We start from the raw sequence: 27074 nt of genomic DNA, 5'->3' as shown, positions 1-27074 counted from the left end.
GCTGGATGAATTCAGCCTTGCAGCTGACTTGAAAGCAGCAAATAAAAAGAAAAAAAACAACCTATAAAAGCCGATTATAAATATGGTTGAAAAGCAGTCATACATTTTGACTATTCTGTAGCACATAGAGTACTTTAAAATTCAAAAATATTCAGTAGTCTCCAAGGGCATTATTAAAATCTAGCTCTCCTCTCTCCTGCAGTCTGTTCAGGACACCTCAACTACGATAATAATTAGCTCTACTCCATATAGTGCACCATATACTCTCTTTAAGTGATGGCTGGCTGGATAATTCATCTGACATCATTGTGATGACGAAGTTCATTGCTGAGATTTGAAAATATAGAGACATCACTAAAGCCCAACATGGCAAAAAACAAAAGCAGTCAGACAATCAGGCAGGTTGTAAATAAATACCACTTAGCTAAACAAAGGCCAGAAGGCAAAATTATTACAGATAAACTCTCTGTGTGTGAGGGATTATTACCAACATTTTAGGTGTGCAAACTTTCTGTTTTACTGTCAAATAAAGTGGTTTAGATAATCTGGCAAAACTGATGGCTTGTTTACAACCTGTATGATCATCTGAGTGTTGATGTTTCTTGTCTCATCAGACTTCATGATAGCAATGTCTCCGTGTTCTCAGATCAGAGCAATTATTTTAGTGATTACAATGTTATGATAACCCAATGAAAACTGCAAAAATAAGACCCACATTGTAATAAACCAGACTAAAAATGTCCCTTCAATGTCCTGCCCCTCTTACCTGTGGTGCCGGTGTTGTTGGGAGTCTCTGCACCTTTAGAAAAGAGGATGGAGTCCAGCTGTCGGAGGGGCGGGGGGCTGTGATCGGGAGAGCAGCAGGACGGCGTTAATGCCAGGATCTTGGCTGCTGACACCGAGTAGCAGTCCCTCTCCCTCACCACACGTCTCTGGCTCAACATCATGTGATTACAGGGGATCAGGTACCTGGGGAGGCAGATAGGAACAGATCCTGTTAGGAAAACCGACGGGTGGTTGTGGGAGGGGTATTGGGAGGGGGTGAGAGGACAGATGGTAGCACAAGTCTGCACAGTGGGAGGCAGAGAGTAAAAGCTCATCACGTCGTACAACCAATTAGATGTACCGACGCTTCATAAGTGGGATAAGCGAGCAGTGCGTGTGCTACTCACCTCAATACGAGCTGCAGCATCACGTCTTCACAGTATAAGCCAATGAGAGTGCGGAAAAGTGCCAGTGACACAATGCCCAGCTGGACCGGTGAATGGAAAGATACAATGAGACAAATGTGAATGACAGCAAACTGTTCCAAATGTCTTCTTTGACACTAGTGCTGAAATGATAAGTCAGTTAATCAACAACTATTCTGATAATTGATGAATCATTTACTTCGCTTATCGAGCAAAAATGCCAAACACGCACTGGTTCCCAGCTTCTCAAATGTGTAGATTTGCTGGATTTCCCCTTTTTAAACCATTGTAAATTCAATATATTTGGATTTTGGACAGTTGGTGATGCTCTGGACTTATGAAATTTTTATGGATGTTTTTCACTGGTTTCTGACATTTTATAGACTAAAGGATCTTCAATAAATTATAAATAAATTGAAAATACAATCTGTAAAATACAGCTATTCAGGAAGTTGTTATCCTCAGTGGTACAGGCATTTATCCTTTGGTTAGCCTTGAGTTTTGAGACATTTTTGTAAAGTATAAAGTTTAAATATAATTATCTGCCAATAATTTTCTAAGTGCTCCTTTCAATCAGAGGCACAACACCTCTAAAAACTGACATCTCATGCAACATAAACCTGGAAAACAAACATGGCTACCTTAAAAATGCTGTTGTGCATCAAAGGTAAAGGCAAACAGGAGAGCAAAACTAGCTTAAATGTGGAGCATCTGCATGTTAATCGAAGTTTCATTTGGCTTGAGGAGAAAAATGTGAAAAACAAACATGTTTCTTATTTTTCACTGAATTGCAGGCGCGTCAAAGCCGACTGTCTGCAAACACTGGAGGGAACTCCTTGGGCAATTTACACAGTCGAACAGCAATGTAAAGAACACGTTACTTATTCATGTTAATGATTCATTTTTAGCAAAATATTTGAACAAGATGTTTCAATATATAGGAATCTTTTCCAATGCTGTTATCAGTTGCTTTTATTAACAGAAGAAGCCACTGCAACTGAGCATCACCATGGCAACAATCTACCAGCTTGGGCGCTGACATTTTAAGTTTCTCCAAGGGATTCTGGGGTAGCTTCAAATCTTAGAAACCTGAGTTCATCAGTGTTTTTTTGCCTATTCGGTCCATCCCGTACCTGGAAGGGAGTGTTGATGCGGCTGACCAGAGTATCTAAGATGTGGACGCTCTCATGTTGGTGCAGGAGGATGAAGGAGAGGAAAGTCTGCAGCAGGGCTGGCTCAGTGACACTTCTCAGGAAGAGGTCGAGGTACGCTGTGGTGGTCATCACTTCCTCTAGCGTCAGCTACACAGAGGGAGGACTCGTTAGTCAGCAGTAAGTGTGAGTATGTTGGTGTGTGTGTTTACAGAACAAATAAGATCATGATGCCAGAGAAGAATCTGTTGCATGTGTCTATAAAGCAAGATTTTTGCATGTTAAGTAGATTTTCTTAAACAAATTAGACTACAGACTGTTTATTAATCTGCATGCCCTATTTTTGCAGCACTGCAGAGTTCAGAGCAAACAGAGCAGTTTAAAATGGTCTTCTGGAAATGAAACTACTGAGTAAAGCCACGTTAGAACAGGATTTATTCCTCTGGGGGGAAAATTTTAACAATGCATGCATTGATTTAGAATTTTAATCCCATTCAGACTGCAAAAGACACTAATTAATGTCCCTCTAATAACTATTAAAGTCCAAAATTACCCCAAAAATGGCTTGTCTTATGATTTAAGTTTCATCTGAACAAAGATAATGTACTTTGAAGTGTGTCACATGATTTTCCACAGGAATTTCCTTGTCTTCTAAACACCCCCTCCTGTATTTTGGCAATAGCCAAAATGCGGTCCAGAACAATGAGTGGACTGTAGATACTGAAGAGTATGGCAAATGTTTGATTACAACTTCTCCCTGGATTATTTAAGGCATGGATACAGTCTCAAAGAAATGTGGTTCTGAACAGTGAATATCTGAGTATTCACATGTTTTTTAGCACAGACAGGGCGTGTTGAATAGGTCACAATTTGCCTGATTTTACCATCTTTGTGACCACACCAGGAATGTCCGTTCAGTGAATGCGTAACAGCACTAAAACCAGATAAATTGTGATCCGTTCCACACTGCATATATCAGCCCACATGATCGTTAGCAACATGGATGCAGAAAATATAAATTGGGCTTCATGGTGTCTATGGGGAATTACACGGATGTGAGAGGAGTAGTTTCCACCTTGTGGAGTGCTGGTGCGAGAACAGGCACGAGGAATCCGTTGTAGATGTAGCTCACCAGCTGGTCTCTGATATCAGGGTGGGCCACCTGGGAACAGCACATATTAGTTCAGAGTGCAGTGAAGTAGAAGGCTGTAGCCATTTATCACGTGTAAATAAATTTTTCATGTGGGCAGAGTCATCATGCATGCAGCTCTCTCACATGTTTTTACCTGAATAACAGCGTTGCAGAATTCCAGTGAGTTAAGAAACTGGACGAGGGACGGCATCTGTAGCCAGTCCTCTCTGTGCAGGCTGTGCCACTCCTCATTGGGAACCTCCAGTTTGGTGGGGAGAGATGAGTACAGGCCGCTCAGCCCTGTGGCCAGCACCTGGGGGAGGAAGAGAAGTGTCAACATCAATGTCAATGTTATTGACTACTGGTACTGTACGTTTCACCCCTGTTCATTTAGTAAGAAAGTCTGTTGGTTAGTCCACCCTTGGGTCCACTCTTATCTAAAAAACCTGCCACAAAAGTTTGTACAGAAATTCATGGTGCCCTGAAGGATGAATTCTAATGACTTTGGTGTTCCTCAGACCTTTCCTCTAGTGCCACCAGCAGCAGAGTTTGCACTTATCCAGTGAGATATCTGAACATCAGAAATTCATAGTTTCCACATGATGAATCTGGAAACCATCTTTATTAATTTACAAGTCTTTTAACTCTATCCAGTAGAACCGGCACACAGATGTCACCATTTGTTATAGAGGTTTTTCAGAGCACTTACGAAAATGTGTTTTAATGCTAAACTGTAATCCCATTTTAATTTGTCTTTAATGCTATTCAGCCATTCAGCAAAACTACTCTCTGAAAAAGATTCAACCGATAAGATATTTTAAATGTATCGTAGAAAACAGACTGTAAACATAGGGTTTGCAGCACATGTAATCTGTATATTGTCTAATGTAGCAGTATATACACAGCTTCTCTGCAGTCAGTTTTACCTTCAGCTTCACAAAACAGACTTATTACAGTATTTTATTACTCACTACAAAGCAAAAACACTTTGGGAAATCATTTCTTCTTTTCCCCTTTTGGATAATGTAATGCAGATGTAAGCACAGCACTGCAGCAGCCTTTCACATACATACAGTATATTACCTGTTCCTCCCCGCATAGTAAGACAGCATGCATATGGATTTATGCCTCCTACATGTCAACTCCGAGACCTTAATAAATATTTGAGCAGCAGAGTGTTTTACTGCCTATAACGCTCTTCCCATAATCACAGTGATATGGTAATTAGGTCACTAATTAATGCATTAATGTCAACATACTTTCAGCATAACTCAGGGCCAGTGTTGATATCATTCTGTCTGTTCTTAATGAAGTAATTCTTAATATTTACAGAGCAGTATTTCAAACAACAGAGCCTATAGCGTCGCAGTCTCATTTAACTGTAGGATGAGTGCATCATTAGTGTTGCATTTATGTATACATCCTCTATAGGATTATCCTTGTTGCCTGCCAGTGGAACCAATTAAATTCAGACTCCTCTTGTTAAACTGGCATTGCATCAAAAGCAATTTTTCATTGCGCTGTCTGCGGCTGTGGGTAATAGGCATTATTTACATGGGATTAGCTTGCAACCGTGCCATAATCCTATGAATGCCAGACATTTGTAACGTTCAGTGCCAAAGATGTTTTAGTTCATCTCTCTGTCTTTCCCCCCAAGTGTACGTCATGTCCAATTTAGTTAGATTTACTGTTAAATATGGACTGCAGATGGAGAAAATGATGGCCATGTTGGTAAAAGCAATTTAAGATTTTTCCTTAAAGGTTAAGCAATCTCTAAGTTCTTGTGTTTTCCTTTTTTTCCCCTATATCAGCCTCTATAATTAACTCATCTCTCTCATTCACTTTCTTTCTGCTGATGCTAAACTTGGCTTCCTGTTATATCTTATCTCTTGATCTTTCGAGCGGGTCTGTAGGAGAGGAAAGAGTTTGAGCTGTTGATTCATTATCTAATCTATTAATTTGTCAAATATTTTATCCTGATTATTAAGTCCCTGGTCACAGAAAAGTCAGGGAGTAATAATGATTATTAAGTCCAAACAGTCCTTCATTCAAAAAGGTTCAGTTAACAAGGGAAATAAAAAAGGGAGGGCCTGAGTCTGAGGAGATTTACAGATAAAAAACCACAGAAAGAGAGCAAGAGGAAGGGAGAGGGAAAAGTATCTTATTATTTTTAAGGACTGACCGGACAGAAGTAGGTATTCTCTGCTATGTGTTTGGCCACTCGCTCGTTCTCAGCAGACAGCGACATAATGAGCAGCAGGGCGTCTCTGGCTTGCTGGCCCACTGTGCCCTCCCTGTGGATGAAGGGGATGAGCAGGGAGAAGATGAGGAAGTTGGTGGCTCCCTGATCCTCGCTAGTGTGAAAAAACAGCTCCAGAACTGAAGGGTCCTTGGCCAGAACGCAGCACAGCTGGTTGAGCAGCAGCACCAGCTCGTCTTCAACATCTGGTACTGCGGTGCCCGAACATGATGACAGCAGCATCATGAGCGGCCGCAGTATGGGTTTGTGATGCAACAGAGGCTGGCGTGCTTGGCCCACCAGCATCTCGTACATCTTCAGCTGCTCCAGCTTCATGTCGTCAGTGAACTCTCTACGGAGGCTCCACACAAAGAGACGCTCCATCACGTTCTCCATCACCACAAACTCCAGGATGGGGCCCATGGCGCCGACCTGACCGCTGTCCTCCTCTATTAGCAGGAACAGCATGTGTTCCACATAGTTCTGCACAGCGCTCGCCTCGTCTCCGGGGATGGGGCCGCCGAAACGAGAGCCGCCGCTAGAGCCACCGCTGAGGTTGATGACACTTAGGGAGGGCAGTGTAGAGCTGCTGCGAAGGGGATCATGCTTTTCTAGGATCTTCACCACCTATAGCAAGAGACAAGAAGGATATTACTTGAACTGAACTTTGCAATGTCAAGAGTTAAATTATGCTTCTGCTACAACATTAATACACCCGCACAGAATGGGAAAAATGCCAGATTGTAGAATTGTATCTCTTTGTGTGAAGATGTACTACTCAGTAAATTCACCCACTGACTCATTTGTTCAGACAGCGCTTGTATACCATGTTAAAGTAAAACTAATACATTCATTAAACAGGTAAAATCCTTTTCCTAATCCTAACAGGTTAACTATCAACAAATATGGAGTGTAAACAGACCAGCAGCACAGCACAGATAAACTCAGTTTGGTAGCACAGAGTGAAACAGTCCTTTGTGTATCCAGCCCTTCCCTTGTGTGTCCGCTGCGTAGAAACCAGAGTAACAATAATGGAGCCAGTGTCCCCAGCCTACCACTGCTGCCATGACAATAATTGGCTGTGCACAAGAGAACTGGCTGATGGAAACAGGAGAACAGACTTTATAATCCCTGCCTAAGCCCGAGGGGGCCTGGCCCAGTGGCCTGAGCCTCGGGCATCAGTCCAGTTCAGGCTTTCCAGCCATTACTGCGGTGACAGGTAGGGGCCAAAGTTTGAGATTCACTCAAGGATTTTACCTCCTGGACATCTGCAGGAGTCAGACTGTGGTTGTGATCTTCCTGCTGGTATGATACTGACACTATCAAGGTCAGTTGCAGATATGGTTGAGGTTTAATAAACCTCTTGTACAGCAATATATTTATTCATATTTTCAAATAACCTTCAACAATAAGGAAAGAAAATATTCACATTCAGTATGAGGGATAGTATTAAGTGCAATTAAATGAAAATCAGGCATTCCCTTACAGGTTTATTAAACTTTGATGCGTAGAGTATGTGTGTTATTTGTAAAACAGCTGCTAGTAAGTGTGATTTTTTTTTCTTGCTGCAGGTCTGGGAGCGCTGACAGGCCAGTTAATAGTCTGTACCACTTGTCAGAATATGGTTTATACGGCTTTACAAATGCAACCAAGCACCTGGCTCAGGCTGGATCAACGTCAGCTCTGGCTGGTCTTGGCTTTGAGTTTTATTTCTCTCTACAGACCATACCCAGGTGAATGATGGGTGTTGGCACAACAGTAGGGTGAGTCATGGGAGGTTTTTCAGATTGTAGATGTGAAGGAAGAGCAGTGAAATTAGTCTCACATTTATAGACTATATCTTTTCTGCTTCCCCACTCTTGCCATTCAAATTAAGTTTCATTCTGCCAGACAGAATAATATTTCTGTTTTGAGGTTCTGTTCTTTAAAACTAACCAACTTGTTTCATATTTAATCATCACAGGACACCACCTGCAGTATAAATCTGAGTGCAGGAAAGTGAAAGAGCAGCTTTTGCTCTTCCCTCATTAACCACAATCGCTCTGGTTAAACTTCTCAGTAGTCAGCAGATCAAATCTGTGCTCTTTATGAAACTTCCCTGAATAAATGAGAAGTTTTAAGAAATACAAGTGAAAGTGATTTATAATCATATCAGAAAAATCATGAAAATGCTGAAATGTGTGTCATTTTTTTTAAAACCAAAGTCTGTACTTTAAAGCATATTTTGAGCTTAACACTTAAAGAAAAACCACCACAGGCAAGCAAGTAGGTAACAACGTGCATAAATACATTCTTAACAGGAATTTTAACATTTAAAATGTGGCACTATCTGTTTGTTTGGAGGTTTCTCATTAAAATGCATGGGTCTACATATTAATATGCTTGTAAAGTGCAAGCCTGGATAAGCATCTTGTGCATTTTCGATACTAGATGACATATACAGTGTCACGTTCAGACAATGCACTGAATTATTGATTTATACTGCAGGTGCAGACACTGCAGTTACAAACAAACCCCAAATATTAATTAGGTGACATTTCCTGTCTGTAACAGAAAACAGAAAATGTTTGTTTCTTGCCCACAAACGTAACTTCACCTGAGGGATGGGAGTAGTGACAAAGCCATTTTAAGTGATCCTGACCCTTTTGGTCTATCAAATGGTCCAGTTTAGTCTGAGGTCTGAGAGCTAAAGCTGAGGTCTGAATATGTTCTTAAATGTACACTGGATGGGGGTGTTGTGACACAAACGTTATCAGAAGCACACTCATAAAACTGACAGATTTATTAGGAGGTTACGTGGCATTAATCATGAATGGTATGAGCGAGTCACTCTGAAGAGCCATAGTGACGGGGAGCAAACTGCCCACAATGCACGGTCTATAGTTAAAGATTGTTGGCAGCCGCAGCAACAGACAGCTCACTTTGCATGTCACAACAAACACAATGAGCTCTGTGAGGCCTGGAGAGCAGCAGATAAGACACAGCAAATGAACATAAACCTAATCTTCAGATGAACCAAGCAGGGTGTCTTACGAGGGTGAAAGGCCAATATTACTTACAACATGTTACTTGGATTTCAAGGCTTTCCGAACTAAAACCAAAGTCAAGAGCACTCTTATCAGGCTACAGATTAACTACGCATGGAAATAAGACTCTGCAGGAGTGAAATTGTGCTGCCAGTTTGCCTAAAGCAAAACAAGCTTTAATCTGGAACAGGGAGTTCTCTTTTTTTTTTTTCTCTTCACAGTCAGTAGCTGGGACTAGTCAGTCTCTTGTATTTTTGATTACAATGTCAATCTCAGCTTAAAGGAGAAAATTAAAACCAAGCAGACAGCTAGAGACAAACTCATTTATTGTTTATTATTAAGCTCAATTCAGGTAGTTATTAACACACACAAAAAATGGTTTTTTATATTATTATAATAGACAAAGTATATCCATTTTATTTCAAACCAACAGAAGCCTAAAAAGCAAAATAAAAGTCATATATATCAATCATCATATTCAGCACATAGTCTGTCACTAGTCTGGACTACAATGTCAACCCCGCTAAACACGGTGACCTGCTATATAATGTTAGTTTATAATCAAAACAATAAAAGCTCACTTACAGCACATGGCCTCCACATCAATCTGAACTCACCAGCCACATTAACAGATACATCCAACATGACGCTTGTCACTAGAGTGATTCACCAACACCCCCGCCAAAAATATCAAACTGGTATGACAAAAAATTCTTAGCACTCTGTGTAATTATGGGGAAAGTAAGTTCCTTTAAGTGGACTGTGTGCTTAGGAACTATTTCTAAAGGTCAATAATAAACCTTCAAGACCAACTGATCAAAGTAATATAAAATAATATAATTCCACAAGAAACCAAGGAAGGCACTTGAGTTACACTAGAAAACCCAAAAAAACACTGAATACTGAAAACTGCACTGATAACAAATTTAACTGTTAAAGATCCCCTCCAATACTACAATACTCTTCTCAGAATAATAATTAGTGTATGATATAGTTTTTGCATCAAAAAAGATAAATTACCTTGTTAAATATTCTTAAAGTTACATCTACTCCTGCATTGCAAAATCCAGAATCTATGAATGTAATTTTCTGTTTAACTGCTGGACACAAGATGTCTCCTATTTCACTGTTAAGTCCATTCTCAGTGTATGTGCTTCTGGAGGCTTCAACTTTCCACCTCACACTTGTGCAAGTTTCATATTGAACTGGGAGTGGTTTCCAGAATAGTCAAATCGTGCTCGTACGTCTTAAACCAGTGAAACTTTTGCCTTCAGCAGCTGAATGTGGGAAAAGAGTTTAAAGTACACACACAACTTCCAACCAAATCACACACAAGCTTGCCACAGTGGAATTCAGCTTAATTAAAACTGTGAGCACCATGCTGCCTCCTCATTGACAGACCCCACACTGACAACCACTACTGTAGACATAAATGCAGCTGACACTTAGTTAAAGTACCAACACACTTTTCTATCCCGTCAAAGTCTGGCTAGTGTTATACTGATGTCAGTACGTATAAAGTTTGTTCATGTTGGTGTGGGAGGAGTAGGTCTAGCAGGCTGCCAGGTCCCACAGGGGTGAACAGGGACACATGCTGCTGCTGCTGCTGCAAAGAGCCAGGAGTCTGAGACAGTCGGCGTCTCACTGCCAAGATTCCACTGGCCGTGACCGCACAAAGTTTAGTGTTGTTGGGACAGCACTGGAGTCAGTTTCTACTGTCAGAGTGTGAGGCACAAGTTAAGTAGAATATGTGTCTTAAAAAGAACAACCTTGACACTCTTTGCGTGTGCTGATGCAGATTTAGTGTAACTTGTGATGTGTCACTTAGAAGTGGAAATTACATAGAGGTTTTGTTTAAAGTGAATACAAGGTCAAAAGTTTGGGAACCACTGTTTTTCGTGAAGAAAAACTAACAGCACGTAATTCCTTCTACAAGCACTGAGGCCCCATTTAAACCTGGGATTAACATGTGATCTGTATCTGGAAGTCATTCATTTCTAAATCACTTTTTGCAAGGGAAGACTTCTAGCTACTATTACTTAGTTGTAGCTTTTGTGGTGCTTGCTTTAGCTGGCAGGAAGAGGCAGAGCTAGGTGACTGTACAGATTGAATTTACACCTGGCTGAGAACCAATCATAACACGAGCCTGACCACCTCCAAATGTGGTCTGGCTGAGTCGATCCCAGTGAATTTACACCTTGCATTAACATACATTTTTCCTTATCCAGGTATATCCAGATTACATTTTAATACCAGGTGTAAATGGGATAAAATTGTCATTTTTAAATTTATGTTTGTGTCCATGTTAAACCAATGAGATACAACATATTAAATAGTGAACTTTAGGGGTGTTAATAGGAGGATTTTTTGATTTTGGACAGAACCAGGCTAGGTTTTTCCCTCTGCTTCCAGTCTTTAGGCTTCACTAAGGTGAGTGTCTCCCTGCTCTAGCTCCATACTTAATGCACAGACATGACAGTAATACTGATCTTCTCATCTAAAGCCTAATTTATAGTAGGTTGTTCAACACTTTTGATAAGTGTCGATGACAGAAATAACATATTTTCAACATTTTCCTTTCATGTTGTGCACCTGGAGAATTTAGCTATGTTGCGGACAGCGTCATATTTTGTCGCGCAATGTGATTGGGTCGTGTTACTAACGTCGCCATGGAAATTGTAGTTTTCACTGAACTTCCTTATTGATATTGTGGTTTTTGTAATTTTAAATAACTTGCAACGAACGTCCTTGTTTAATTAGTTTAACTAGCTCGTAACCTTTCGCTGAAGCATAAATCGAAAACGTCATGTGACTCTTTAATTTCTGTCGAGTGACACGTATCAAAAGTGTAGAGTGACCTATCATAAATTACCCTCAACTCTCCGCAAGAAAGCTGATTCGCGTATATCTGGAAATGTTCTAATGTATATCCAAAAACTATTTCTTCAAGTTGTGGGATTCTTGACTTGGTGCTGGAGTTTACCTGAGCCCAGTGGTTCTTGAACACAATCATGCAGGTCTCTGGATCCACCCCTTTCAAGACCAGAGACTGCCCGTCTTGGTTTCCATTGGCAACCATGGAGGCCATCATGGTGACCAGATCATTCGTGAGTTAAACCATGTCATAGGCAGGAGAAGGAAGACATTCCTGACTGCTTACTGGGTGCAACCATAACCACAGGAGGAGGAATAATCACAGAGGACCTGAGGAGGAAGAGAAAAAAAAAAAAAACACGTCATCAAACTCAGATCAACAGAAGGTTTTTGCTTCATAAAATAGCAGCATAGTTGCAGTGATATGACTGGTGATTGCTGTACATTGCTCTCCTTCTCTCCCTCTGCATGGCTAGACAGCAACTATGACAGGCATGCAGGAAAGAGAACAATAACAGGCAATGTCAGATGACTCAGTAGAGGAGAGAAAGAGACACATCAGGCTCGACTTTGGCTCGGAGAGTTGCCTCCTGCATTCTGGACTTCAGACAGAGCTGTCAGATTGCTTTTGGAATACCTCAGACGCCCAAGCGGATTCCAGCAGGCCCCCTGACATCACTCTCATTACAGAAACATTTTTTGACATCAGAAGACGAACAACAACTGGGTGTGAACTACTCTGGCTGACTGTGGAGAGTTAAAAAAAAGTAAGGAGAGGGTAGGAAAAAAAAAAGAAAACTGCTTGTTTTGTAGATCAGACATGATTTTGGTATGTGCTGTTTTCATTTCTGGAGGAAATATTTGACAAGATTTTAAGCAAGCGAGGTCTGATTTCCTCACACCGCTTGTTTGGATTATATAGATCTATATTTTATATATTTAAGGGCAGCTTTGCAGTCAGTTCCAACACTCACATTGGCATCATGGAAATTTGGAAGTTGCCCATATTTTGCCCCAGAAAGGACTTAATTTGTTGTTTCCCTTGGAGAGGACATTACTGGAAAGATTGATTCTTGTTAAAACAAGACAGAGGTTTTCTTTGACAACACTGGGAACAGAGAGAGTTGTGCTTTTTTAAAATCCCTAATATGAGAGGATTAAGAACTAAAACAACATCTCAGCTAAATCCGGTTCCATAATATAACATGTTTTCAGTTCAAGAGGAAGGATGATAGAATGTGTTTTATCTGCTTGCAACAAGTGAATGTTTTTCATGACTATCATCACAATCTGAAATCACACAATCACAGTCACGCTCTAGAGATCCTACACATGATTCCTCCTACAACCAAGAACATTTTACAAGAGTTTACAGCCATGCAAGCACTTCTGTAAGGCACAGCGGTGCTTTGGGCTAGATGCTAAGAGTAGCAATGATAACACGCTCACATATGCTAACATGCTAATGCTAAGGAGGTAATGTTTACCATCTTAGCTTGGCATGTTAGCATGCTAATGTTTGCTATAAAGCACTGACGCTGAAGGGGATATCATTAGATGTCATTGGTTTGGCATGTATTCAGTCATATTATATATATATTGGGCTACTAAAAGTCTCCAAAGTTATAACTATTCTTCCTGTGGGGAACATGAATGTGTGTACCAAGTTTCAAGGCAACTCATCCAATGGTTGCAGGGATATTTCCCTCAAAATATCAACGTAAACCTCATGGTGGCGCTAGATAAGAAGTCAACAGATCACGGAAGTCAGTTGACTTCATCCTCTGGGGACCATGAACGTCTGTACAAAATTTCATGGCAATCCATCAAATAGTTGTTGAGATGTTTCACACCTAAGTGGTGGACTGACTGACATTGCCATCCCTTAAGCTACACCGCTATCGTGGCTAACAACAAACTTCCCAATGAGTGGCTAAACAAATCTGTCTCTGAACACCAACACAAACTCAGGACAAACTTTAACACTCACTACCCAATACAGAAAGATATGGACTCTGTCACCGCAGGGGATCAACTGTGAAACAAGCAGCAGCTGCACACCACAATACCAAACCAGAGCTTTGAGGTTCCTGCCCCTAAATGTTCCTCTAAACCAATCACAGCAAGCCCCCTTCTTTTGAATTCACTTTGCCCCAGTACCACAGAAACATCCCCAACAACCGCAGAGTTTAGGCATAACAAGGCACACAGTCAAACTTGCAACATCTGCTTTTGGTTAAAGGAGAATGCCAGCTGGTTGGATTCCTGAAAAGGAATGTTAAAGCAGCGTGGAGAGCGTGTCGATGGGTTTTTCTTACCTTTGCTGAAGCATCTTTAACAGGGACGGGCCGCTAAAGCAGACGAAGAGCTCATTCTTGTCCTGTTGTCACAAAGAAAAGAAAAGAAAGAAAAAAAGACAAAGATGTGTGAGGCGCAGGAAGTGAGTGTCCGTATGAGAGGCGAGGCATGGTGGGAAGTGACTGGACATGAGTAAGCTGCTCCGAACGCCACTTGGATGGAGAGGAGGAGGTTACGAGGAGGAAGGGAGGGGAGAGAAGGAGGAGGGGGAGGAGTAAAAAAGGAAAAGCAGAGTGATAGAAAGCCTTAAGAGAAAGGAGCAGGTATGAGAAAAATGACAACAGTGTTTACATGCATAAATAAGTAAAACCAATCATATGTCAGCACTTAATATTTCTGTAGGAATTTAGCATCAATATCACATCCTCATGATCCCTCTCTCACAGGAGAATAACACTATTGTCCCCTCCAATTAGTGCCGTGATGCAATTGGCGTCCTTCTCAACTGTGAGAGGCCCGTCCCTTACCAACAATACAACTGCCCACTCCAGCACCGGCACCATCCATCGTGGGAATCATGTCACATGACCCTGCAGCTTTAAAACTCTCAGAATCTAGGTTTTACTTTCATGTACAATATAATACACAGATTGCATAAAACTACTGTTGAACCTGCATGCTTTAATCGGCTGTTGATGTTTTGGGCGGTAGCAATTCAAAAATGTGGGTTTCTTGGAAAACAAGCACCCTTTCATAAAAGCGTGATGTCGTGTAAACAGAGAGAGTGAGAGGGAGACAGATGGAGAGGGATGTGTGTGTGTGGGTGAGTGTGCTAAGACGAGTCATCAAACACTCATTTCGGCTTTTCAGGCTGATTTTGTGCCTCGCTGTGGACTCATACATGCATTTTTTCCGCTAGCAGCACAGTTTAGGCCACCCATGTTCATTACATTCATTTGTAAATTACATTTATGCATTAAATCCAATGTGAGTTGCTTACATTTTTTGTTGCATGCACATATATTTGGAGCATTTCTAAGCACAGTGTCTTTGCTCAAGGACTCTTCGACACGTGGACAGAGAGAAATTGAACCACAAATCTTGTGATTAATGGTCGGCCTGCTCTAACAGAGATACAGCCGCCCCAAACTCCTTTTCCAATCGAAAGCAGCAGGTTTTAGACATCATCCACAATCATCAGCTGTTGATTGCCAATCTTAACAGAATGGTTGCCATATTTTAAACATTTATAACTTGAATCATAATGTGTAATCATACCTCCAATATCAGTGATGAAAAACAGATGAAAAACACATTTTGCCTGCAGCTCTGTTAAACATCTCACATAAGTGGATTTAACTAAAAACAAGCTAGCCGATCACCTCTGTGAGGATGTACTTAGACACAGTGCTGCTTTGAGCTAAATGCTAACGTCAATATGCTCACTGACAAATGTTAATGTAATGCAATGTCATTAGTTTTGCAGGTATTTGGTCGCTCTCGAGTATTTGACAAATTAAAGTTTTGACCTGATGGAGAGAGGAAAAGTCCGGGATCACGAATTAGGAATCATCCTCTAAGGTCCATGAATGTTTGTCCACAGAAATCCATCCAATAATTGTTGAGATATTTCTGTCTTGACTTAAGCAGTGGACTGACGGACAGAAAGAGAAATATTGCAATATTGAATACATTTTTAATTTTCTTTTTTTTTGTCAGTGCTACAACAGACTGCTAGATTAGCCTGATGTAATCAGTTGTTAGTCCCTCTCAGACAACAATACACTGGCAACAACTGCCTTCCTACTCACAAATATGCCCCATTTAGTTAAGTATATTTCTCTTGAACTATGAGCCAAATAGGTCAAGACTTGGATTCAATGTACCAACATCTTATAATACTCTAAATTATCCAATGAGGGTTTGAAATATGCATTTTTTTCACCCAGCACAAGAAAGCCTCTTGTTTTTGCAGGATAAAAATGTGCTTTTTCTACAAATCTAGTACAGGCCTATTACTGGAAGTCATGACCTAAATCGTGCTCTCATTTACAGTACCTACTGTTATGCTGTCACAGAGGGAGAGTCTACAGTTACCCACAAGACACTGTTCTACTTGCTCGAAATAGCTTAAAATACAGTAGAGCCAGAAATGGGACAAGCAGAGCGCACGTCAAAATGTAGGTTGTTAAAAATACATCTTTTGTGTGTGTGCATCAGAGTTAGTTTAAACTATTTGAAGGTTTATATGAGAATACAGTATTGTGTGTGTGTGTGTGTGTGTGTGTGTGTGTGTGTGTGTGTGTGTGTGTGTGTGTTTACAGTCTCTAACTGCCGGCATGCCAGTCTCATCATTATACAGCTCTCACTGGATTCTTCCAATCTGGTCATTTCCAATTATCCAATTAAGGCAATTTGATGATTACACATATTTGTTATCTCCACAGGCTACACGGCCAAGGACACAATAAACAGAACAGGAGAAAAGGCAGTACTGTACATTATACATCCGTCCTTTCCTACATGAGAGCATATTAGATGTCACAGGATCACATTTTTTAGGAAAGCACAATGCTAATGCTAATAAATGTCATTCTGGCAGTGTTTTTCATTCATTCTCTCCATACAGTATGTTGCTATTAAGGAGTACTGACAATTGAACAATCCCTTTCTTCCACCCAATGCCAATCAGCATTTTATGTTGCATTTTACGTATCATGATATTAAATCGAACAATGAGCCTTGACGTATCTATCATCTATCAGTCAGAAAATAAATGCAGTGTAACACATTGCAGTAAGATGCATAAGACACATAATGTTTTTCTTAAAAAATTCTCCCCTCACAACGAGGTGAGGGGAAAATGGCTGCTGCTTTGCATAAACAACATTTGTTTATTTGACCTTTTCCCAAATAATTTTCTATTTATACAATATGAAATGTAATATTTTATTATTTACTGTATAAAAATACTATGCTTGGAATAATAATGTATGTCTGATATGGTTATGGCTTAAACTCCCGAATCTATGAATATGCAAATATTTTTCGTTTTAGCAGTTTAACAGCTGAACACAAGATGTGTCCTACTTCTCTGGAAAGTCAATTCTCAATGTATGTGCACTGGACGCTTCAAGTTTCAACATCACACTTGTGTAAGTTGCATAATGGACCGGGATTGGCTTACAAAATAGGTGTGATGTCATGTCACAAATCCTGCTCATAGACCCGCCCCTTAAAAATCTGATTTTCAATGAGCACAGAGAAACTTTCCACTTTCAGCAGATAAACGTGAAAACAGCCTTTCAGTGTCAAACTCTGCAGCTCAAACATCCAACTGTAGGGAAATCATATTTTTTTTGAGAAGAGGGGGACTTCAAACATAAACTTAGTTTGAAATTACTTTGACATTCAAGCTCTCAAATACAGACTACATAAAAAGACACAAATGCAACATAATTTGTAAAATAATCCATTTTTGAGGATTATTTTGTTATTTTATCTGTGAGTCTAAGGTAATTGACAGTAAGCACACCAAAAACATAAAGCCCTCATTTAATCTCTGTGTCTTATTTACATGTAAATTACTAAACACAATGGAGCCAAACCTTTTACGCTTACTGTGTGTTGTTTCTATAATGGCTCTGGTATTGTTTAGAAGCCCGACTCATCTTGTTTGGATTACAGCACAAGTGTCACATACAATGCATTTTTTACTGAAACATGTCTACTGTTCCTGCATTGCCAACAGCAAATTGGTGCATCGATTTAAGTAATTATTTACAACTATACAAATATGGCAGAAAACTGGAATTTCCCCATTCTATTCAACATCAATGGAAATGGTTTGGTGTTGCATAAAGAGCAACAGGCTCTTCGTCTCCTCACTCCCAAGGTAAACATAATGACAAAATGAGAATGTGGGCTATTGTGTTGCACCTCTGTGTTTTGGCAAAGTGGCTTCTGGCGAATCAAAAAACACAAACAAACACATAAAGCTCCAGGCTGATAGGAGCGAACAGAGCAAACATGAGAGAGAAATGTTCGCCTTCAGGGATTTTGTCATCTTTTTTTTTTTTTTTATCTGGTTTCAGGCATTGTCAGCTTTCTGACATCCCTGAGGGTTTCATACACACAGGCGTGGTCTGGACAAACAGCTTAAAGGCAACACACACCCTTGACTCAGAATACAGATCATCTTTCTTGCGAAACAGGAGTGTTTTAACCTCCAGAACAGAAGCTTGTTTTATGAGCATTCAGAGTAGATATGAAATTTAAAATATACAAAAACACTTTTTCTTTTATAAAATAGTCTTTTGTCTTCAGTCAGGCATTTTGAATAATAAATATTTGATCATAAGCCAGTCCTCTGAGTTTCATTTGTCCAGTCTTACAGTCTCTTCTCTCACAGAGGAGAAATTCACAGCGGCCAGGGGGCAGCCATGGCAACCCAGTGACAGACAGGCCCATTAAAGTGATAGCAGCTGCTGAAATATTTAGGGCTACAGGTGAAGTCACTGAAGGGCCAGAGAGCGCCTGTCCTTACTATTTATAGTCTTCACCATCCTTATCTAATCAAAAACACAGCAGGAAGGGAAAAGCCATTCAGTTTCTATGTCTCTATTATTCCCTTCAGCCAGCGGGGCAGTGACCTCTATGATGGACCATTCATCTTTAGGAGAGACAGACTCTGATTGAATTCATAGTCAGAGCAGATTCCAAAGTTGAAATAGATAAGAATATCGTAAATGACTGGACAGCATCTTACTATTTTTAACTACTAAATTTCAAAAGGAGCAATTTACGCTCAGATTAAACATTTTTCACTAATTACTAACCGAGCTCATTTTCATGACAGCAAATAAATGTTGTTTGTTTTTCTGGCAGCATAATCGGTCCTGAATCGTTTGGGTCATTTAGGACTTCTGACCAATGAAAAAGCTGGAGGTGGACATGAAAGGCTGTTGAAGACGTGGTTTATTTAGTAGAATTTTACACTGAAGATACTAAGCGGCATTACTATTCATTTGGAGTCATGTTTCTGACCACCTGATGAATGTAAGTCCAATATTCACTGTTTTTTTAAGCTTTGTTTTTGGTCTCCACCAACTCCTGAGGGAAAATCTGGCTCTTTAGCTGCTAAACTGCTCCACGCTTTTTACCAGCTAGTTGCTTACTGTGTCTTTTTGCTGTTTGGTGCTTTGAAGGTAGAGCAGTAGGTTTTTACAGCTTTTTTGCTAAAACTGCTGCAGCTGAAAAATGACACTATGAGAGCAGTGATGGCTGAACCAAAAACAGTAAAATTGTACGCTGGAAAATCAAAACAATTAGCCACAAGCTGAAGGAGCAGAGCTGAAGGAAACTGCAGAGTGGGCTGATAATTCTTCTGTGGTTCCATAACCATGAGTGACCCCTTCACATTACACATCATTACACAGTCATTTGATACATTGTTAATATAAAAAAAAGAAAGATTATGGTCGCTTTAAAGTCTGTGTAATGCATTGAGTCTGATGCAAAAAAATGAGAAGAACCCTAAAGGACTACTATGAAAAATTAAAAGTTGCAGGTTAACAAGATCCATTCTCCTTTGGTCTCCATCAAAAGACAATAACAGAAATATTCTTTACTCATCTAAGAGTAAAGAATGTTAAAATAATATATAATATCATTTGAATATTGCTTTCCTGACTTTATCTCCTATATTTGTAAGAATAGCAAGTGTTTGGGACCTGTTGTACGGAAACTGAAATGAGCCTCCAATGAATGTCATTGTATCAGACATACAGTAAAATTTTCCATATCAAGTCCCTTCAAAACCTGCGAAAGGCTGTTTCCTAAACAACACAACACCAGGCCAACAGGTGCTGAATAATGACTGTAACTAGCTTAGCTGATAAGACCGATTACGTAAGCATGTTGCTCCATGCTGCACGTCTGTGGATTTTCACATGCACGTGAAGGCTAACAGGGTGTGTTCACCTCGAAACTGGTTTCAGAGAGATGTTCCTACCATACTGTTCACTCATCACAGGAAGAGATTCATTAACATGTCCAAACACACACTCAGGTGCCTCATTTAACTGGGAGGGAAGAAAAGGAGAAGGTAAAAGAGTTCAATCGGTACAGCAGTGGTGCCAAACAACCAGAAAGGGGAGAGAACACTGAGCTCTCTATGAAGTAGATAAAGGCTATAAAAGGCCAGCCAGAGGACACGAGAGGCCACATGCACCACTGTTAATATCAAAGACTTCTTGGTCAGATTCACGTGCAGCAACTTCCTTCAGTTTAGTCTACAGTGAAGAGATAAGACTTGGAAGGGCTATGGACATTGTGTTTCCTGCCATGGATATTCAAGTCTAAGTGTTATCTATGTTTGCACCTGTCAATTCATGTACAGTGTATAGTGTATATAGTATGTGTGTATTGATTTTATGACTTCACCGCCCAGGGAGTAACCTATGACCTTGGAGCTTACCAACCAAGTTACCAACCAAATCACATTATAAAAAAAAAAAGGTTGCAATAGCCTCTAAAAAAAATAACAATTTAACAATAAGATTATTTATTCATGTTGGAGCTGCAATGATCAGATAATTTATCAATTAGTCCATCACAAGAAACTTAATCTGCAACTACGACTTTGGGAAAATGTGATGGACGAAAAAATTAATGAAATAATGAAAATAACTGTTAGTTGCAATCCTTAATTTAGGGGTAAATTAAAGCCACAGTTATTCAAATATGTTACAGCATTCTTCACATTTAATAACATTCTTTGAAATCATTATGGCTGTTTTGTTCCCTTTAGTTTTAGGTAACATTAAACCATAATATAATGCGATTGTGAATGTTTTTTCTCCATAAAACCTAAAGAATACACTCTCTGGTCTCTGAAAGCTTCATTAAGGATTAATCCCCCATTTATTAATGTCTGATGAGGTATTTATGAATGAAAAATAAGATTTATGGCTCAGAAGTTTGGTACCGATTATTATGAGGAGATACTGTGAAGGCTCAGAATATGAGGGTTAAAAAGTTTCAACATTTGGAAAAAAAACTGAATCAGTCTTAAAAAACATCTATGTGTGTCATCGTAGAATGAAACTCCTCTTTGAGTCATTATAAACCTGCACAAATTTCCAGAAATGTTACTGAGGACATGTCCTCTGTGTTGCTTTGAATACATTTTTCCCTGTTTTCTTGTGACTCACACAAGCTAAATTACTATATTGTATGTACACAATGCGGGGCTGGTGACATCACTCTAACTTTCATGTTGGTATGAGGAGACCTCAGCCTTTTCCGACTCTACAATAGACTTCTGTCTGTGATAAGAATGTGTTTAGTGTGGGTACATCCTATCTGTGCTCCTGCTACTTCCTCTGTAGCTCGTTTGCATCACATCTTACTTACTGATAAAAAGCCGTGTTTGCATGTGGAATGGAAGGGGGAGGACAGACGATACAGCATGTCTGTGAAGTTCAGAGATGTTTATCAGATAGACGAGAGTGAGCTGCAGCGCTACACCCGTGTAATTAGTCAAATGGATGTGAAGAGGGTTTTTGATATGTAACGGAGTGAAAAATCTATGGTACACAGCTGACTCGAAACATGGAGTTTTAAAAAGGAATGCAGTGCATACCAAAATGCCTCTCGGGCTCATCTGTGTCAAATATTTGCTTGGGTGTGGATAACTGTGAACCTGTTTTTTTTTCTCTGCTCTGTTTCCTTTTTTCATTGTGAGGACTAAACTTTCGTTACCTTTAAAGCGTTAAAGAATTTATCTGAGAAAAGAAAATGTTTAAATTTCCCTTCAAGTGACTTCACCCTTCTATCGGTTTCCTGCCATGGATATTGTCTATCTAAAATATTTTCCATCTGTTGACTTTTTTCCTCATGATTTTCAAGGCAAAAGAGATGCAAACTCCTAATGACTCCTCTGACAATTTTACTTCACGTCAGTGACTTTACACATAAAACAGAGCAACAGGCTCCATGAACATAACACGTTCCTTCATTCCAGTTCATTCTTGAACAACAGAAGTGGTTCAACCAGATTTTCTTACAATCTCTATTCTCTTCACATTACTCTAAAGGAGAGGCCTTTGAAGATAGCACAGAGAGTTTGTGAGGGAAAAGAGGGCAACTCTCTGTACTAAGCTGGAACATGGTGTTGCCCAGCCCCCAAGGGGCCCTAAGAAAAATCTAAGAGTTAACTAGATAATTGAAAGGCATTGGAAAGAAAAAATATTTCTGTTACACAAAATTTTGTTGATCTTTTCTGACTCTTCTCTATATTCTTCTTGTGAATTACTGCATAATTTTGTTTATTCAAGGATCTAAAAATCCTTCAAATGAAACAAATTGAACAGCTTGCATCACGAGGGGTCACAAGTAGACATTCGTTCATGCATTTTAAGGGCCCACAAGCCAAAAAAAGCCAACAAACTGGGCAATGTCCCAGTTGCTGACAATAATAAATCCCTAATCTGAATTTGTCAGAATTTTCACAATATAGTATATGTGGTGTGTGAGTTAACCGGTGGGCTGGGACTAATGGTTGCTACAGTTGAATAACTACCACGTCCGCAGACCTTTGATGCACGTCATACCCCTCTCTCTACCCGACCCATGTTTCCTGTCCCTCACTCCACTTTTGACTATCAAATCAAGGCTTTAAATGTCATTTAAAAATAGTTCGACATTTGAAATAACTGAAATAAATGTAATCACTTTCTTTGCAAGAATTAGATGAGAAGATCGATACCACTGTCATGTCTTTCCATTAATTATGAAGCTAAAGCCAGCAGGCAGTTAGCCTATCTTAGCGTTAATGCTGGAAGCAAGGGGAGACAGCTAGCTGGGCTCTGTCCAAACTTCAAAAATACATCTACCAGCATCTCTAAACAGAAATGTAAAAACACACATTTGTAATTTTGTTGGGGGCCAGTCTAGTTGTTCCCCTCGCTTCAGGTTTTATGCAAAAATAGGCTAATCCAGCTTCATACTTTACACACACAGGAGTGGTATCAACCATTTCATCTTGAAAAGAAAGCAAAAGGGCATATTTGCCAAAATGTTACACTTTTATTACAATTTTAAAATGGTTATATGAAAAGCTGACACTTTTCCCCCCATTAATGTTATTGCCACAAAGTTTATAGGTTGCTTGTTACTTCTCAGGGTCAGTGTGGGGGCGCGAGCGGGGAGGGTTGGTGGAGCTAATCCCCAACACGGGACAGAGCTGAGCTGGCTGTGTCTGCGGTGGGAAAGAAGAAACAGGTTAACACACACAAACACACCTGCTGCTGCTGTGTTGACAACAGCACCCGTTCCACTTGGATTACCAACAGGTTTTTGTTGTTTTATGTCATTTCTGACTGATTTTAAAAAGAAACTGTTCCTTGCTAATCTATTTTAGCAATATTTGAAAAAAAAAACACCAGTTGACTGCCGGTTGTTTATGACCAAATATTCTTGAAAACAACTCTAATTTAAGAGCAACCACTATTAAGAAAAATTCAACCGTGTTCATAACATTTTGTTTACTATGGGCAGCAACAAGCAAGGTGAAGCTAATCAGATCCAGATCGCTAACTTGTGACCTGAACCTATACATGTAATCACATTAGTATGACCATTATTCACAGTCTAGCATGCTGTGATGCAGACTAACAGAGATCCAGTGTGTGAATATCTTAGTTTCATGCAGGTCCGAGCACTGCCACTATTTAAGACCTGAGTCCCATCTGAACATCACCAGTAATCACACAGATGACTGATTAGCTGCACATTCCCTTCATTCCTCAGAAACTATATCAAACACTCACATCATAAAGTTTGCTTGCTGCATGTAAGCATTTATGTTCATGTTTTGGATGCCGTTATGAAAAGTGGGAGAAATTGTTCAGATTTACATCTTTGCTGTAGTCTCTGGAGTGGAACAGATTATGAAGCAGAGCCTACGCAGCATGTAACCAATTACAAACAGCAGAGATCACACTGTATAAATTAAGGCAGCATCAGAGAGATTTCTCTATAAAAGTCTTAAATAAGTGCAGCTTTTTTTTGAAACCACAGTAAACTACTTCCCTACAATCATCAAAACTTTGTATTTTCACATCCTTTAAAAGTACCGGCATTAACAAACACCGCCTGAAGACCTTCTGTTATGAGATCACACTAAAGAGGAACCCTGATGTATTTACATCCTGTCCCCTCGCAGCAAACCGTCTCCAGTGAGAGTGCAGGGAAGACTCAGTGCGTCAGAGCTTTAAACAGCCTCCACATGAAGAGCATTTCAAGACCAGCTCAATGACCTCATCAGCCACATCTGATGATGACATGCAGACATTTGTGGAGGACACGTGCGCTCATAATTAGCAACGGACAGTTTAGCACGTGGGTTCCCAAACTTGTGGCCTCTTGTACAATGCAATACTTGAAACCCATTATCACAGGTTTGACAGACTTTTTGTAGTTTTATCTTTGTTTTGTTTTTTTCATCTTTGACCCTGATAATTATCTAGAGCAGCAATGATTAGTCAACTATTTTTAAAATCAAATAATCATTTTAGCCATTTTTAAGCAAAAATGGCAAGTGTTTGATAGTTGCAGCTTCTTAAATGTGGGGATTTTAAACTTCTTTGTGTCATATATGATCAATTTTGGATGTTGGACTGCTGATCAGACCAAAAAGAAGACGTAAACAAGGACTCTAAGAAATTATGATGGTAATTTTTCACAATTTTCTGACATTTTATAGACAAAACTATTAATTGTGAATAAAAAAAATCATTCATCATTAGTTGCAGCCCTATAATTATGCCATGGCCCCTTTAGATTAATCTCACGACACCTCGAGGATCCCGACCAGGTTGGAAACCAATGGTTTTAGGTGATAACTTTAGAGGTTGGTTAGCTTAAGTCGAAGGCATTAGTGCACAATCCTCATAATATATTTATCCTTTTATAGTCACAGAAAAGGTCTGTACACTTTTAAGCAGTATCTCATTTAAGATCAGCATCAAAATATGCTTGGTGATTGCCAATAATGGGACACATATGTTCAGTTTTTGTCATTCAAGTACAAACATTCATGCAGGTCCAGCAGTTCAAGAGGAAATATGTATGTATATTATATAATTCCATAGGTCCATAGGTCCAAGGTCATGAGACAAGTTCAAGAATTAACCTTAAAGCTCAAACCAAGAGAAAATTGTTTTTAAAAATGTTGGGAAAAGTTCATGAAAAAGCCATATGTTTCATTATTCAAATGTCCAGTCCACCTAATGTCATTATCATCTGTTTACAAACACACAAACAAATAGGATGGAAAAAATAGCCTCCCTGGCAGCAGAGTTATAAATCAGATAGAAGACGGTTTCTCTACAGACAGAAACTAGTTTCAGTCATTCATGTCTGACATCTTTTATCCCCCAAAACCAGCCTGAAAAACTCATCAGGTGAGAATAAACATTGATTTAGCAGGTGGAAGAGAACACCTGTAGAGGAATGACACTCACACACACACACACACACACAAACAGAAGATGGTCAGCCGTGAAACATTGATGATGTTTGCTGGTAACTCAACACCACCACCGTTCTGCCTCCCTCACAATGGATATTTGAGTTCAAAGCTCATTAGAACCGGGGCCTGAAAGGTGAATCAGGACAGGTACAGGTACTCCAGGCCTCTCCTGTATAGGCTGTAAAATAACTTAAACCAGGAGCTAACAAAAGCAATACGTGGATATTTTTTGTTGGAATGACACTGAGGACATAACATGTTTCTGCAAGATTATGAAACCAGATACATTTAAGAACATGTCATTAAGCAGTGGCTGATATATTGGCAGTGGTTCTGAAATTGTAAATATAGCCTACAGATAGGGTGGGTCTACTTAGTCTCTATGGTGAAGACACAACAGGAAAGCCAAACCGACCAGAAATGTAAGTACGCAGTTTAGTTTTAAACTGCCTCAACTTCAAAATGAAGTCGTTATTTTTACTGGGAATCCCTCAATAAACCAAAGCAGACCACTGGTTACCCCCCCTGACAGCAGTTTGGAGATACCCAACACTTCCACGCACCCGCACATGTCAATCACAGAGCCAAACAAAAACAACAAAACACACATGGTCCAATAAAAGCCAGAAATGTCACGATGAAAGTATAATTTCACAGGTAAGTAAAAGCTACAAGTGTAAACACGGTAATTAAGTGTTGTTTTCGAGCTTTCTTTCCTTCTTACCGTCGGACGGACGGATCCTCCGGTTGGACGGGGAGAGAGAGAGAGCGCACAGCAGTCGGTCCGCCGTCGATCTGCAGGTTTCTAACCACCACAAACACACACACACTCAGTATGTCCTCCCAAGGACTAAATCACCGGGTTCGATCTCGGTCACAGCTGTACAATTTCCCCCTTTAGTAGCCTGACAGTGCGTGGAGGTATTATATGCGTGACCAAGCTCCTTAACCTGGTCCACAGCGCACAAAGGTGAAACTGCTCTAATCCTCATTTGAACTCCTCCCACTGCGCGTTAAACCAGGCCCACATCCACCCGAGCACTGTTTTCATTCTCATATGTCATGCTGTAGTTTCTCTTATGAAAAATAGCGATATGGAAAAAATGATAAGTGGCCTCAATGAAAGCATGAATCACTTCAGGGGCATGATTAGTATGTGGGAAACTATATAAATATTATGGTAATGTATTATCGTAATTCAGCCAAACACCGTTTGTTTAATCTGTCTGGTCCTGCCTGAAAAAGCAACAAGTTTTCCATGACACACTTTCCAAAATCTGAATTTGGATCAGAATTTCAGAAATTTAATCATCTTTTTTGACTGAATTACGAGATCAGTCTGATTCTGTTGATTTTGAGGCAAGTTAAAAACAGGTGTCATATACAGTAGGTTCCTTTGATCAAGATAAGATTAGATCATTCACAGTTGATACACAGTAAATCTCTACAATATGTCGCCACCTGTTGGACGAAGAAGTGAGGCTCAACGAATAAGAGCTACAGTATATGATTGTTTAATGGAGGCAAAAGGAATGTCAAATTGATTTTTTTTTAAATGGGAAAGTCTCCTGTTATTTAATGTCCAGCTAATCCTCCAAAAAACACTCTCAGGTTTTTAAAATCGTCTC

General features: G+C 39.8%; 1 protein-coding gene across 1 annotated transcript in view; it reads right to left on the bottom strand.

Annotated features, from left to right (window-relative positions):
- fhip1aa (FHF complex subunit HOOK interacting protein 1Aa) overlaps positions 1 to 26440 on the bottom strand; it is a 33522-nt gene extending 7082 nt beyond the window's left edge. The window contains exons 1-9 of the mRNA XM_044347248.1: positions 26171 to 26440; positions 13931 to 13992; positions 11722 to 11942; positions 5656 to 6339; positions 3628 to 3786; positions 3417 to 3503; positions 2324 to 2491; positions 1173 to 1252; positions 767 to 969 (exon numbers count right to left, since the gene is read on the bottom strand). Coding sequence (XP_044203183.1) covers positions 767 to 969; positions 1173 to 1252; positions 2324 to 2491; positions 3417 to 3503; positions 3628 to 3786; positions 5656 to 6339; positions 11722 to 11829 — 1489 coding nt within the window. The 5' untranslated portion in view covers positions 11830 to 11942; positions 13931 to 13992; positions 26171 to 26440. The remainder of the gene's footprint in view (positions 1 to 766; positions 970 to 1172; positions 1253 to 2323; positions 2492 to 3416; positions 3504 to 3627; positions 3787 to 5655; positions 6340 to 11721; positions 11943 to 13930; positions 13993 to 26170) is intronic.
- Between the last annotated feature and the right edge of the window lie 634 nt (positions 26441 to 27074).

This window comes from Thunnus albacares, chromosome 3, assembly GCF_914725855.1.
Source record: "Thunnus albacares chromosome 3, fThuAlb1.1, whole genome shotgun sequence".
NCBI classification, from domain to species: Eukaryota; Metazoa; Chordata; class Actinopteri; order Scombriformes; family Scombridae; genus Thunnus; species Thunnus albacares.
This window is presented reverse-complemented; position numbering and strand designations above follow the sequence as displayed.